At 47.7% G+C, this 14,575-nt stretch overlaps 1 protein-coding gene across 1 annotated transcript in view; it reads right to left on the reverse strand.

Moving 5' to 3' along the window:
• LOC121636366 (histone deacetylase 11-like) overlaps positions 1-14,575 on the reverse strand; it is a 70,793-nt gene that overhangs the window by 41,194 nt on the left and 15,024 nt on the right. The window contains exons 4-5 of the mRNA XM_041979828.1: positions 13,911-14,011; positions 6,901-7,017 (exon numbers count right to left, since the gene is read on the reverse strand). Of these exons, the coding sequence (XP_041835762.1) occupies positions 6,901-7,017; positions 13,911-14,011 (218 nt within the window). The remainder of the gene's footprint in view (positions 1-6,900; positions 7,018-13,910; positions 14,012-14,575) is intronic.

The raw sequence follows: 14,575 nt of genomic DNA on the forward strand, positions 1-14,575 counted from the left end.
AAGAAGATGGAGGAGGAAGGAAAGGAGATGAAGGAGAAAGGGAAGGGGATGAAGGAGGAAGGGAAGAAGATGGAGGAGGAAGGGAAGAAGATGGAGGAGGAAGGGAAGGGGATGAAGGAGGAAGGGAAGAAGATGGAGGAGGAAGGAAAGGAGATGAAGGAGAAAGGGAAGGGGATGAAGGAGGAAGTGAAGAAGATGGAGGAGGAAGGGAAGAAGATGGAGGAGGAAGGAAAGGAGATGAAGGAGAAAGGGAAGGGGATGAAGGAGGAAGGGAAGAAGATGGAGGAGGAAGGGAAGAAGATGGAGGAGGAAGGGAAGAAGCTGGAGGAGGAAGGGAAGGCGATGAAGGAGAAAGGGAAGGGGATGGAGGAGGAAGGGAAGAAGATGGAGGAGGAAGGAAAGGAGATGAAGGAGAAAGGGAAGGGGATGAAGGAGGAAGGGAAGAAGATGGAGGAGGAAGGAAAGGAGATGAAGGAGAAAGGGAAGGGGATGAAGGAGGAAGGGAAGAAGATGGAGGAGGAAGGGAAGAAGATGGAGGAGGAAGGGAAGGCGATGAAGGAGAAAGGGAAGGGGATGGAGGAGGAAGGGAAGGACATAGTGGTAGATGGATGATCTGCATCACCTGCAACTTTTTGGTTCTTCATGTTTGTAAAATTTGCTTTATTTTACAGACCACTCCTTGTTCCAGAGCCAAGCAATAACAAAGCCTTAATCAACTAATTAACACTGGAAAACCTAAAAGGTAACAATTGGATACCTTATAACCCTAACTACTAAAGAGGTATCACTTTGATACCCCTCTCCAGAACCAGTCGGACCAGTTTTGAACCTGTGCCGACCATTATGCTAACCAGTATGCTAACAATGTTGCACTGCTTTATTGGGCGTTGATGGCCGATCGTCAGAGCAAATGCAAATGTGAAGACAAAAGCAGCAAGTTTTTATAGCAACTCAAACTAACTTCATTGCTTCTGACTCCAATCTTCCTCTTGAGAGCTTGAATCTTCCTGGTTTTTTCGTAAATATTTTGCATTGCTTAGATTGGACTACATAAAAGTTCAATTTAGTAAGAGAATGAAAACACAAACTAGAAACTGCTTATTTCAAATGGTTTATTGAAAAGTTTAAACAAAACAGAAAATCCAAAAATTCACACAACACAACACAATAAACTGTCCTTAGTCTGCGCAGACCTTGCAGCGCCATGGCTCTTCTTTTTTGCACATTCCACATGTGAACTTGCTACATTCAACACATCTTTTTGCAGCAAGGTTCTTTCTGCACTGGTTCCTGACTTGGCACTTTTTCCTTTTGGCAGGTTCCTCTGGTTCAGCAGCCTGTTTGCGAAGACCGTTGTCCCTTTCAATCTGCTTCGCTGTCACGTGAGACGCGGCCAACTCACTGGCAAGCTGCATCAAAAAATCTGGCCGCCTTTCCTTTCTTCCTGTGCAGGCTTGATAAAGCACATAGGCGTTCAGGGCTGCCATGTCCACCATGTTATAGAACACAGCCACTGGCCATCTTCTTGTTCCAGCTCGTACGGAGTATTCCCGCACCATCTGGTCCATGGAATCCACCCCACATTTTGTTTTGTTGTACTGGGTGATGGTGGTTGGTTTTTTTTTGTGTGTGTCCTCAGTCTGAATGAGCCCATGCATGCTGCTCATGACATAGACCGTCTTCTTCCGGCTGGCTGCGTAAACAGTCAATGTGGCGTTAGTTGTTGTAAACACCTGAGTGCTGAACTCACTGCAGTTTTTCACTTTCGCAGAAGGAGGAATTTCTCTGCGAATTTTATTGACTGTCCCAATGATGGTGGTTTTCCGGCTGAGCAACTTTTTGGAAAGTGAAATTGACGTGAAGAAATTGTCCGTTGTGACGGTTCTGCCCTGATCCAGAAATGGTTCAATCAACTTCATAACCACACTCTCAGACAGTCTCTCTTCTTTGGGACGACTGGGGTCTTTGCCAACATAGGGATAAACATTGCAGATATACTTGGATTTCAGGTCGCACGCCACCCAAAATTTTATTCCAAACTTATCTGGTTTTGTGGCAATGTACTGCAGAAAAGGGCAACGTGTTTTTGATGGGTACAGCTGTTCGTCAATGGTGATGTGCCGACCAGGTCTGTAGAATTTGACACAGTTCTTCCGAAATGATTCCCATTAGGGTTGGGCATCTAAGGTATAATGCCGATCCAATACGCATCTCGATACTAAGTATCCGATGCGATATATTAACGATACATGTGTGGCATTTTGCGATGCGGTATGATACGATTTACACCCATATCACGATATGATGCAATAATTCAGTACTATTTAAATAGATCAATTTCATGTAGTAATGTGAAAGAGGATGCAGTGCCAATGAATTAGTTTGATTTTTTATTAACCAAGTAAAGCCAAGACATTTTTACAAACTGTTTTTTCTCTCAGAGCTTGAGTGTTGGTTTACAATAAGGCCATTTTAAAACACATGGCACATACTTAGGCCATTTTAAAACACATGGCACATACTACTTAGGCCATTTTAAAACACATGGCACATACTACTTAGGCCATTTTAAAACACATGGCACATACTTAGGCCATTTTAAAACACATGGCACATACTACTTAGGCCATTTTAAAACACATGGCACATACTACTTAGGCCATTTTAAAACACATGGCACATACTACTTAGGCCATTTTAAAACACATGGCACATATTTAAGTATTTCCAAGAAAAACAATGTATGAGTGCAATACTTTTCTCACCGCTTCTGGAGCTCGTAGCTACAGGGGGATCCGAGCTGGAGGAAGGGGATGCAGGGACACTGGCAGACGCTTCTACAACAACACCGTGGCGCCGCTTCAAGTGAGATATCAGATTAGTCGTACTGCCCGTGTATTTTACAGATGCGCGGCACATTTTACAAATTGCAGCTGTCTTGTCAAGTCGTCCTTCTTTCTTGTAAAATCTATAGTGTTCCCAAACTTTGGACTTGAAACTAAGTGGAGGATAAATGATCTTGGCGTCCGACATGTTTGTTTTGCTAATTCGCGCTTCCTGACAACTACCTGTGGGCGCATCACTGGCTTCATCCGCACAGCCCCCATGAGTTGTAGTGTAAACATCCGCAAGTCCGTTGCTTAGGCCTACTTTATGTAGGTCGTTTAAATTATGCGCTAAAAAAACAGGTTGACAACACTTGTTAATAAATAAACACATTCTGTATTAAAAGAATAAGCCGTATCTCAGAAAAACCGATGCATCTCGCAAAAACCGATGCATCTAGATTTGCTTCAAAAGTTTCATTCATCCTCTGCTGCTCTACCGATGCACTCGTATCGTGCACGCGCACGACCGCGTATCGATTCATATCGGTTAATCTTCCCATCCCTAATTCCCATAGTTCTGAAATTGCTGCAAACCTGTCTGTCTGCACTCGCTCATGCCGGGTGTCCTTGCAATCAAAGCGAAGGTGTTGCATGATTTTTTGGAAGCGGTCTCTAGCCATTGTTGCCATGATCTCTTTGTTTCCATACATCTTGGACCAGTTGTCAGACAAGGATGGAACCTTCTTCACCCCTCGCCAGATGATAATTGCTATGAATGCCATCAATTCTGGAACAGCCATGAACCAATCCACAGTCTCTGTGTCTCTTGCATGCTGAATTGTGCAGGCTTGAATGGTGCGAAGCATCTGGAGGGAAAGAAAGCAGAGGAAGCTTTGGAGGCGAGTTGTGATCCTTGTTCTGGCTTCAGGTGTTGGCTTTTGTGTCTTCACATTTGCATTTGCTCTTGACGATCGGCAATCAAGTCCCTAGCAAGCTGTGTTAGCTTACGAATGTGCATTGTTTTTCCAGCAGGTTCGTGGTTGGCCATTGAATTGGCCATTGAATCTCAATAGGGATTAAAATTACTTCCTCATTCTACAATATTCAGTTCTACAGGGTATCGGCACGACACCAGACAGGAGAACAAGTTAGTACGGAAAAACACCAGGTTTCCCAGTGTTAATCCCCACTATGACAGTATAATTAGTATATTTCCAATTTCCAGGTCTAATGAAGCATCACTGACAAGCAAATCCAGACAAAGGAGCATGTGTCCCATCCTGATGTACATCCTGATGTACGAGGAGGGCTGTATGTGGGGCCAGTTGCTCTGCTGATCCTCTTCTAAACCACAGAAAGTTGATTTAAAACATTTTATTCACACCAGCATCAAATTACGACTCTGTCCTCCGTGACTGACGGACGGTACCATGAGAGGAAACATTACTCGGCTGCAGATGCTCCTGTTTAAAGCGGGTCAAGTTTTCCCTCTTAGATGAAAAAGGCAACTTCACCAGGAGACGAGTGTGTCATAGAGCTGATGGGAAAAAATACGAGTAGCAGAAACTGTGTGTAAATGCCAATATGGCCCTCTGGAGGATGAGTAATAATGCTCATTAGCATGTATGCTCACACTGTTGCCAATGACTCCAACATTCCAGTCTGTCTGATGGAAACAAGGATGTGTTACTACAACCCTCTAATTTCATCTGCACAACTCCATCAACAGACTCACGTCCAGCAGGACACACACGTCTGACTTCCCTACCAATTACCTCAAGACCAGAGACATGATCTGATGAGCATTCAGGCCTGCAGCCAGCGGGCTGTTTCTTCCAGTATGCTGCGTTACCCTGGACACCAACCAGCTTTAAACAGTCACAACACAATTATAGCTCATTCTGGTCCACCACCAAGCTTTTAATCCCAGTACAAACCGGTCTGTAGCAGCTTTTAATCCCAGTATAAACCAGTCTGTAGCAGCTTTTAATCCCAGTATAAACCGGTCTGTAGCAGCTTTTAATCCCAGTATAAACCGGTCTGTAGCAGCTTTTAATCCCAGTATAAACCGGTCTGTAGCAGCTTTTAATCCCAGTATAAACCGGTCTGTAGCAGCTTTTAATCCCAGTATAAACCGGTCTGTAGCAGCTTTTAATCCCAGTATAAACCGGTCTGTAGCAGCTTTTAATCCCAGTATAAACCGGTCTGTAGCAGCTTTTAATCCCAGTATAAACCGGTCTGTAGCAGCTTTTAATCCCAGTATAAACCGGTCTGTAGCAGCTTTTAATCCCAGTATAAACCGGTCTGTAACAGCTTTAAATCCCAGTATAAACCGGTCTGTAGCAGCTTTAAATCCCAGTATAAACCGGTCTGTAGCAGCTTTTAATCCCAGTATAAACCGGTCTGTAGCAGCTTTTAATCCCAGTATAAACCGGTCTGTAGCAGCTTTTAATCCCAGTATAAACCAGTCTGTAGCAGCTTTTAATCCCAGTATAAACAAGTCTGTAGCAGCTTTTAATCCCAGTATAAACCAGTCTGTAGCAGTTTTTAATCCCAGTACAAACCAGTCTGTAGCAGCTTTTAATCCCAGTATAAACCAGTCTGTAGCAGCTTTTAATCCCAGTATAAACCAGTCTGTAGCAGCTTTTAATCCCAGTATAAACCAGTGTGTAGCAGCTTTTAATCCCAGTATAAACCAGTCTGTAGCAGTTTTTAATCCCAGTATAAACCAGTGTGTAGCAGCTTTTAATCCCAGTATAAACCAGTATGTAGCAGCTTTTAATCCCAGTATAAACCAGTTTGTAGCAGCTTTTAATCCCAGTATAAACCAGTCTGTAGCAGCTTTTAATCCCAGTATAAACCAGTCTGTAGCAGCTTTTAATCCCAGTATAAACCAGTGTGTAGCAGCTTTTAATCCCAGTATAAACCAGTCTGTAGCAGCTTTAAATCCCAGTATAAACCAGTCTGTAGCAGCTTTTAATCCCAGTATAAACCGGTCTGTAGTAGCTTTTAATCCCAGTATAAACCAGTGTGTAGCAGCTTTTAATCCCAGTATAAACCAGTCTGTAGCAGCTTTTAATCCCAGTATAAACCAGTGTGTAGCAGCTTTTAATCCCAGTATAAACCAGTCTGTAGTAGCTTTTAATCCCAGTATAAACCAGTCTGTAGCAGCTTTTAATCCCAGTATAAAACAGTCTGTAGTAGCTTTTAATCCCAGTATAAACCAGTGTGTAGCAGCTTTTAATCCCAGTATAAAGCAGTCTGTAGTAGCTTTTAATCCCAGTATAAACCAGTGTGTAGCAGCTTTTAATCCCAGTATAAAGCAGTCTGTAGTAGCTTTTAATCCCAGTATAAACCAGTGTGTAGCAGCTTTTAATCCCAGTATAAAGCAGTCTGTAGTAGCTTTTAATCCCAGTATAAACCAGTGTGTAGCAGCTTTTAATCCCAGTATAAACCAGTCTGTAGTAGCTTTTAATCCCAGTATAAACCAGTGTGTAGCAGCTGGAGCTTTTAATTCCAGTCAGATTAACACTCACTAACACCATCATTGTGGATTTACCAGATAGAGTCTGAATAAAACTACATTTAGTGGCTGGATTGTAAACCTCCTGGATGGGATAGAAATGTCTGGAAAACGTCTGTAGATCATCTCAAGTAGGGGTAGCCAACATCGGTCCTCGAGGGCACCAATCCCGCAGGTTTTCCAGATTTCCCTGCTCCAGCACACCTGACTCAAATTAAATAGATCCAACAGCCTATAAGGATCTCCACAATGACTTGTTAGTTTAAGTCAGGTGTGTTGGAGCACGGAAATCTGGAAAACCTGCCGGATTGGTGCCCTTGAGGACCGACGTTGGCTACCCTTGATCTAAAGGGTAACTATCCATCACAGTTTATCCCACAGAGCTGCACTACCACTCCTGGTGGAGGAGAAGAGACTTCGGGGAGATCTGATGGAGGTTTTTAAGGGTTAAACTGATAAACAGATGATTTGACAAATGAGGACAAAATGTAATTACTAACTATAAACATGATCATAAAGAAGAAAAATAAGAGTTGGTGGGATATGTACCATTATTGTTCCTCCTGTCTGGGTCCGTAAAGGCCTCAACACTTTCCGCTGTACCAGGAAGTTGGGTAGAAACAGGAGAGGTGGGATTTCTGTGATTGTTGCGACCACCAGAGACCACTACGGTGAAAATAAAACACAGTTAGGACGTAGCTCATCTAGGTCTACAGCACAGCTGGGTGATGTGCACCAAAATATTTAGTTTCAAATCAGTATGAAAGAGAGACTGAGGCAGAGACGACACGCCGAGCAGCAGTCGTCTGGTTTTATAAAAGAAATGATGTCTGACATAATGACTGGAGACAGGAGTGAAAGAGTGAAACTGACACACCACAGAGCTGCAGCACATCATCACCACCCAGAGCACCATCAGCTGTCCATTTCTAACAAATAACTTCAGAAATATGGATTTGGATAATTAATATTGTCTTGAAACTTGTCACAAATATCCAGCCAGCCAATCACAAGGCAGCATGTAGCCATGTAGACGTGGCTCAAACTGAGCATCAGAATGAGGAAGAAAGAGGATTTAAGAGACTTTGAACGTGGCATGGTTGCTGGTCTGAGTGTTTACGGAGATTTCCACCCACAACCATCTCCAGGGTTTCCAGAGATGGTCTGAAGAAGAAAAAATATCCAGAGCAGCAGTTGTCTGGACCAGGATGCAGCAGAAGACACACCGGGTGCCTCCTGCCAGCTAAGAACAGGAAACTGAGGCTACAATTCACACACATTCACCAACACTGGACAATAGAAGATGGAGAAACGTTGCTGGTCTGATGAGTCTCCATTTCAGCTCCACATTCAGATGCTCGGCTCAGAATCTGCTGGAAACATCATGAAAACATGGATCCATCCTGACTTGGATCAACGCTTCAGGCTGCTGCTGGTGTCATGGTGGGGGGAGATTTTCTTGGTCCACTTTGGCCCCCTTAGTACCAACGTGGCCTGGTTTAACCAGCACAGCCTACCTGAGTATTGTTGCTGACCATGTCCATCCCTTTATGACCACAGTGGAGCATCTTCTGATGCTACTTCCAGCAGGATAATGCACCATGTCACAAAGCTCAGATCATCTCCACCTGCTTTCTAGAACATGACGATGAGTTCACTGGACTCCAACGGCCTCCACAGCCACCAGATCTCAGTCCAGTAGAGCAGCTTTGGGATGTGGTGGAACGGGAGATTCTCATCATGGATGCAGCCGACAAACCTGCAGCAACTGTGTGATGCTGTCATGTTAATATGGAGAAAACCTCTGAGGAAGGTTTCACCACCTGCTTCATCTATCACACCAGGATTAAAAAGGTCCGACCCGGTACTAGAAGGTGGACCTGATGAAGAGGACGACCCAGTACTAGAAGGCGGACCTGATGAAGAGGACGACCCAGTACTAGAAGGCGGACCTGATGAAGAGGACGACCCAGTACTAGAAGGCGGACCTGATGAAGAGGACGACCCGGTTCTAGAAGGCAGTCCTGATGAAGAGGACGACCCGGTTCTATAAGGCAGTCCTGATGAAGAGGACGACCCTGTTCTATAAGGCAGTCCTGATGAAGAGGACGACCCGGTTCTAGAAGGTGGTCCTGATGAAGAGGACGACCCGGTTCTAGAAGGTGGACCTGATGAAGAGGACGACCCGGTACTAGAAGGTGGTTCTGGTTTATCAACCAGTTCATTCTCAGCTTCTTCAGTTTCTCCAGAGCTGCGTACATTTCTTCATTTCTGGACATCTTCAGTGTTTCTGTTGGTCTCTTTTCTTCAGCTGAACTTCTGGAGGAGACCTGATCTCCATCAGGTCAGATGGGGGGCAGCAGAGGTCAAAGTTCACCCAGCTTTTCTTCTTCATGTGGTTGAGGAACCATGAGAAACTTTTGAGAGCGCAGACCACACCCACATAGGAGCACATTCCACCAGATTCCAGGTTTTCCAGCTGATTCTAGTTTCCCCGATGGTCTGTGACATTCTTTATCCTTCTAGATGTCTGACATTCACTTGTCAGAGCCAATCAGAAAAGAGGATCCACCTCCACAATGGCAGATCAGAGCCAATCAGAGGAGAGGATCTTCTCTGCCTTTAACTGTCTTCTTATGATGTGGTTCTTCAGCTCAGTGCAGATGGAATGAAGACAGAATAAACAGACATTTGTGGAGAAATAAGTCGAAAAGGCCTGAAAAATGTTAAAGGTACCGGTACGACCGAGGCAAGTTAGCTCAACTCTCCAAGCTTTGGCTGCAGAGTCCTGTACCACGGCATCTATAGCGTCCAATCATCTTACAGCAGGTTTTTAATTAAATCAATTTTACTAGATAAACTTGCCAGTTCAGGGTCTGGATCCAGTGCCAGAGGTCTGCATCCTGAACTGGTCACCAGTCCAGGATCTGCATCCAGTCCCTGAGGCTACTGGTCTACATCCTGGACTGGTCACCAGTCCAGGGTCTGGATCCAGTCCCAGAGGCTACTGGTCTGCTACTGGTCTGCATCCTGGACTGGTCACCAGTCCAGGGTCTGGATCCAGTCCCAGAGGCTACTGGTCTGCATCCTGGACTGGTCACCCGTCCATCACAGACCTTCATGTCTATCATTGCTGCATAAATGTGACTCCATTAGCGACTGATGATGTGACAGCGGTATGAAAGGTCTGTTATTACCTAACAAGAGAAAAAGCCCATAGATCAGAGATGTCACTGCTTTTTATTAACATCATGTTGTCTCAGCTGGAATCGGCCTTCTCTGGATTCCTGCTTTTCTTCTTCAGTCCCAGGACGGTTTTCATTGTTTTCCACTTTGAGGACTTCCTGGTTGTTGCTGGAAGACTTCCTTCAAGGGCAGCCACTTCTTCCTGGAGCTCAGGAACGGGGTCGGTTTCTGGCTCTGAACTCTCAGCGGGCGGCTCGGGCGACCTCCTCTCTGAGACGCTGCGTGGCTGGTCCTGCAGCTGGTCTCTGATGGGCTGCAGATCTGTTGACGGCCTCTCTGCGTGGAATCTGCTCTCCTGCTTCACGTGTCTCTGGAGTTGCTCTAGTTCTTGTTGAAGAGCTGAACTCTTCTCTTTCTCCAGCTCGTAAGCAGCTTTTAGCTCTTTCTCTGCCCTCAGAAACTCTAAGACCTGCTTCATATCTGACACATCGTTCTGTATCTTGTGCAGCTGTTGACCAAACCTGGCTGCGTTGCCGCGGAGCCTCTGTGGAGCCACCGTGCCATGCATCTGGTCTAGTCTTTGTTGAAGTGCATCACGGTCTCCTCTGGCTCTCTGCAGAGCTTTGTCCAGGCTTTCCATCTTCAGATGGAGCTGCTCTGTTTTGGCTTGCTGTTCTTCCAGCTTGGCAGCGAGGTCTCTGGTCTGGTTGCTGGTGTGAGCTTTAGCACGCTGGAGTTGAAACTTCAGCTCCTCTACTTGTGAAAGCAGCAGCTTTTTCTCTTTGTCGGAGTCGTGCAGCAGCCGGGCAAATTTGTAGAGGGACAAACGCCGCTGCTGGTCGGGATATTCAACATGACAGACTCATTCTTTTATGGAACAGCCAGCAACATTTTAAGGGTGTGTTTTTTTTTTTTCTGTGTCTCCTACCTGAGCCGCCACCTTATCGTGGTGGAGGAGTTAGTGCGTCCTGACAATCCTAGCGGCTATGTTGTCGGGGGCTCATATCCCTGGTAGGGTCACCCATGGCAAACAGGTGTCTAGGGGAGGGACCAGATGAAGTACGGCTCAAATCACCCCTATGATGATGAGAAAGCAAGGACCAAGGTTTCCCTTGCCTGGACGTGGGTCACCGGGGTCGCCCCTCTGGAGCCAGGCCTGGAGGTGGGGCAAAGAGGCGAGCGCTTGGTGGCAGGGCCTTTGCCCATGGGGCCCGGTCGGGCTCAGCCCGAGAGGGTGACATGGGCCTCTCCTCCCGTGGACTCACCACCTGCAGGGGCCATAGGGGTCGGGTGCATTGTGAGCTGGGCGGCGGCTGCCAGAGGCGGGGACCCTGGCGGTCTGATCCTCAGCTGCAAAAGCTAGCTCTAGGGATGTGGAATGTCACCTCTCTGGCGGGGAAGGAGCCTGAGCTGGTGCATGAGGTTGAACGGTTCCGGCTAGATATAGTTGGACTCACCTCGACGCACGGCTTGGGCTCTGGAACCACTGCCCTCGAGAGGGGCTGGACCCTCTTCCATTCTGGAGTTGCTCGCGGTGAGAGGCGCTGAGCAGGTGTGGGCATGCTCACTGCCCCCCGACTTGGCGCCTGTACGTTGGGGTTTACCCCGGTGGACGATAGGGTAGCCTCCCTCCGCCTTCGGGTGGGGGGTCGGGTCCTGGCTGTTGTTTGTGCTTATGCACCAAATAGCAGTTCAGAGTACCCACCCTTTTTGGAGTACTTGGAGGGGGTGTTGGAGAGCACTCCTTCCGGGGACTCCCTCGTTCTGCTGGGAGACTTCAATGCACAAGTGGGCAATGACAGCGAGACCTGGAGGGGCGTGATTGGGAGTACCGGCCCCCCTGATCTGAATCCGAGTGGTGTTTTCTTGCTGGACTTCTGTGCTCGTCATGGATTGTCCATAACGAACACCTTATTCAGGCATAAGAATTTCCACATGTGCACTTGGCACCAGGACACTCTAGGCCACAGTTCAATGACCGACTTTGTAGTCGTGTCGTCGGACTTGCGGCCCCATGTTCTGGACACTCGGGTGAAGAGAGGGGCGGAGCTGTCAACTGGTCACCACCTGGTGGTGAGTTGGCTCAGATGGTGGGGGAGGATGCCGGTCAGACCTGGCAGACCCAAGCGTGTTGTGAGGGTCTGCTGGGAACGTCTGGCAGAGTCCCCTGTCAGAAAGAGTTTCAACTCCCATCTCCGGCAGAGCTTCACCCATGTCCCGGGTGAGACGGTGCACATTGAGTCCGAATGGGCTGTGTTCCGTGCCTCTATTGTCGCTGGTGCCTGTCGTGACGGTAACCCCCGAACTCTCTGGTGGACACCGGGCGTAAGGGATGCCGTCAAGCTGAAGAAGGAGTCCTATCGGGCCTTTTTGGCTTGTGGGACTCCAGATGCAGCTGATGGGTATCGGCGGGCTAAGAGGAGCACAGCTTTGGCAGTCGCTAAGGCAAAACTCGGGCATGGGAGGAGTTTGGAGAGGCCATGGAGAATGACTTACGGACGACTTCGAGGAGATTCTGGTCCACCATCCGGCGGCTCAGGACGGGAAAGCAGTGCTCCGTCAACACTGTGTACAGTGGGGATGGGGGCTGCTGACCTCCACTCGGGCGGTGAGGCGGTGGAGGGAATACTTCGAAAACCTTCTCAATCCCACCAACACATCTTCCGATGAGGAAGCAGAGTCTGGGGTAGCTGGTGCTGGCTTTCCTATCTCTGGGGCTGAGGTCGCTGAGGTGGTTAAAAAGCTCCTCGGTGGCAGGGCCCCTGGGGTGGATGAGGTCTGCCCAGAGTTCCTTAAGGCTCTGGATGCTGTAGGGCTGTCTTGGCTGACACGTCTCTGCAGCATCGCGTGGACATCGGGGACATTTCCTCTGGACTGGCAGACTGGGGTGGTGGTCCCCCTCTTCAAAAAGGGGGACTGGAGAGTGTGCTCCAACTACAGGGGGATCACACTCCTCTGCCTCCCTGATAAGGTCTATTCAGGGGTGCTTGAGAGGAGAGTCTGTCGGATAGTCGAACCTCAGATTGAGGAGGAGCAGTTTGGTTTTCGTCCCGGTCGTGGAACAGTGAACCAGCTCTACACCCTCTTCAGGGTCTTTGAAGGGGCATGGGACTTTGCTGAACCAATCTACATATGCTTTGTGGGCTTGGAGAAGGCATTCGACCGTGTCCCCCGGGGACTCTTGTGGGGGGTACTCCGGGAGTATGGAGTGCCGGACCCGCTTGTACTAGCTGTTCGGTCCCTGTACGACCGGTGTCGGAGTGTGGTCCGCATTGCCGGCAGTAAATCAGAATCATTTCCAGTGCAGGTTGGACTCCGCCAAGGCTGCCCTTTGTCACCGATTCTGTTCATAACTTTTATGGACAGAATTTCTAGGCGCAGCCAAGGTGTTGAGGGGATCTGTTTCAGTGGCCTCAGGACTGGGTCTATGCTCTTTGCGGATGATGTGGTTATGTTGGCTTCATCTGGCCGTGATCTTCAGCTCTCACTGGAGCGATTCGCAGCCGAGTGTGAAGCAGCTGGGATGTGAGTCAGCACCTCTAAATCCGAGACCATGGTCCTCAGCCGGAAAAGGGTGGAGTGTTCTCTCTGGGTATGCAATAGGGTCCTGACCCAAGTGGAGGAGTTCAGATATCTCGGGGCCCTTTTCACGAGTCAGGGAAGGATGGAGCGGGAGATCGACAGGTGGATCGGTGCAGCATCAGCAGTGATGCGAACTCTGCATCAGTCTATTGTGGTGAAGAAGGAGCTGAGCCAAAAGGCAAAGCTCTCAATTTACCGGTCAATCTACGTTCCTACCTTCACCTATGGTCACGAGCTGTGGGTTGTGACTGAAAGAACAAGATCGCGAATACAAGCGGCCGAAATGAGTTTTCTCCGCAGGGTGGCCGGGCTCTCCCTTAGAGATAGGGTGAGAAGCTCGGTGATCCGGGAGGGGCTCAGAGTAGAGTCGCTGCTCCTCCACATCGAGAGGAGCCAGATGAGGTGGCTCGGGCTTCTGGTTAGGATGCCTCCTGGACGCCTCCCTGGTGAGGTGTTCTGGGCACGTCCCACCGGAAAGAGGACCCGAGGAAGACCCAGGACACGCTGGACGGACTACATCTCTCGGCTGGCCTGGGAACGCCTTGGGGTCCCTCCGGATGAGCTGGTGAATGTGGCCCCAGCGACCCGACTCCGGAGAAGCGGAAGAAAATGGATGGATGGATGTTTTCTGTGTTTGTGTTACTTCCTGTCTCAGAGGAACAAACTGGTCAGATCACAGGAATATTATCAAAAGTAAACAGAGTTTAAATACTTCATCTGGTCAGGGTTTCTGTGTGTTAAAGAGATAAAGAGGACATGTGTAAAGGTGAGGTGAAGAAGACCAGAGCTACCTTCAGTCTGCTGAGGTAGCGTTTGGTGTGGACTACCAGCAGATCCTCCTCAGTGGCTTCAAGGGCTTCCACAACGTTCCCATCGGTGATGAACTGCTCCTCTGAGACACAGACAGGTCAAACAGGATGAGAAAAACACATGTAACATGGAGCTACAAGCTTCTATCATTTCTGTGCTGCAGCATTTGTTGGCAAACTATAAAATGATCATCATGGCTGTGTTTCAGCTGAGGTGGACAGCTGTCAGCCCAAACCTGCGTACAAGTATACAGGTGTGTATCTTCATCTATATAAATGGATAACATCTATTACATCCATTTCTGACAGTAAACTCCTGAAGGTCCACATATCAGAAGACCCGACAGTGAGCCAAAGAAAATCGGCAGCTTTATTAAACAACCTCAGAAGCTCCTGCTTCAGACCTGACTCCCACGGGACAAACTTACGGCAGTAATAACCTCACTTCCAGCTGAGCCACAGCTGGACAACAACCCTGCATATCCCGCATAATAAGAATAAGAATAAGAATAAGAATTTTTTATTATATATTTTACATTAAAACCACATCTTAAAACATTTTTTAAATGTTTTCATACATTATTTATTAGACAGATTTCTCATTTATAAAAATTGAACTGGTGAAATTCATTTTATAAATATGATCC

Source organism: Melanotaenia boesemani, chromosome 3, assembly GCF_017639745.1.
Source record: "Melanotaenia boesemani isolate fMelBoe1 chromosome 3, fMelBoe1.pri, whole genome shotgun sequence".
Taxonomy (NCBI): domain Eukaryota; kingdom Metazoa; phylum Chordata; class Actinopteri; order Atheriniformes; family Melanotaeniidae; genus Melanotaenia; species Melanotaenia boesemani.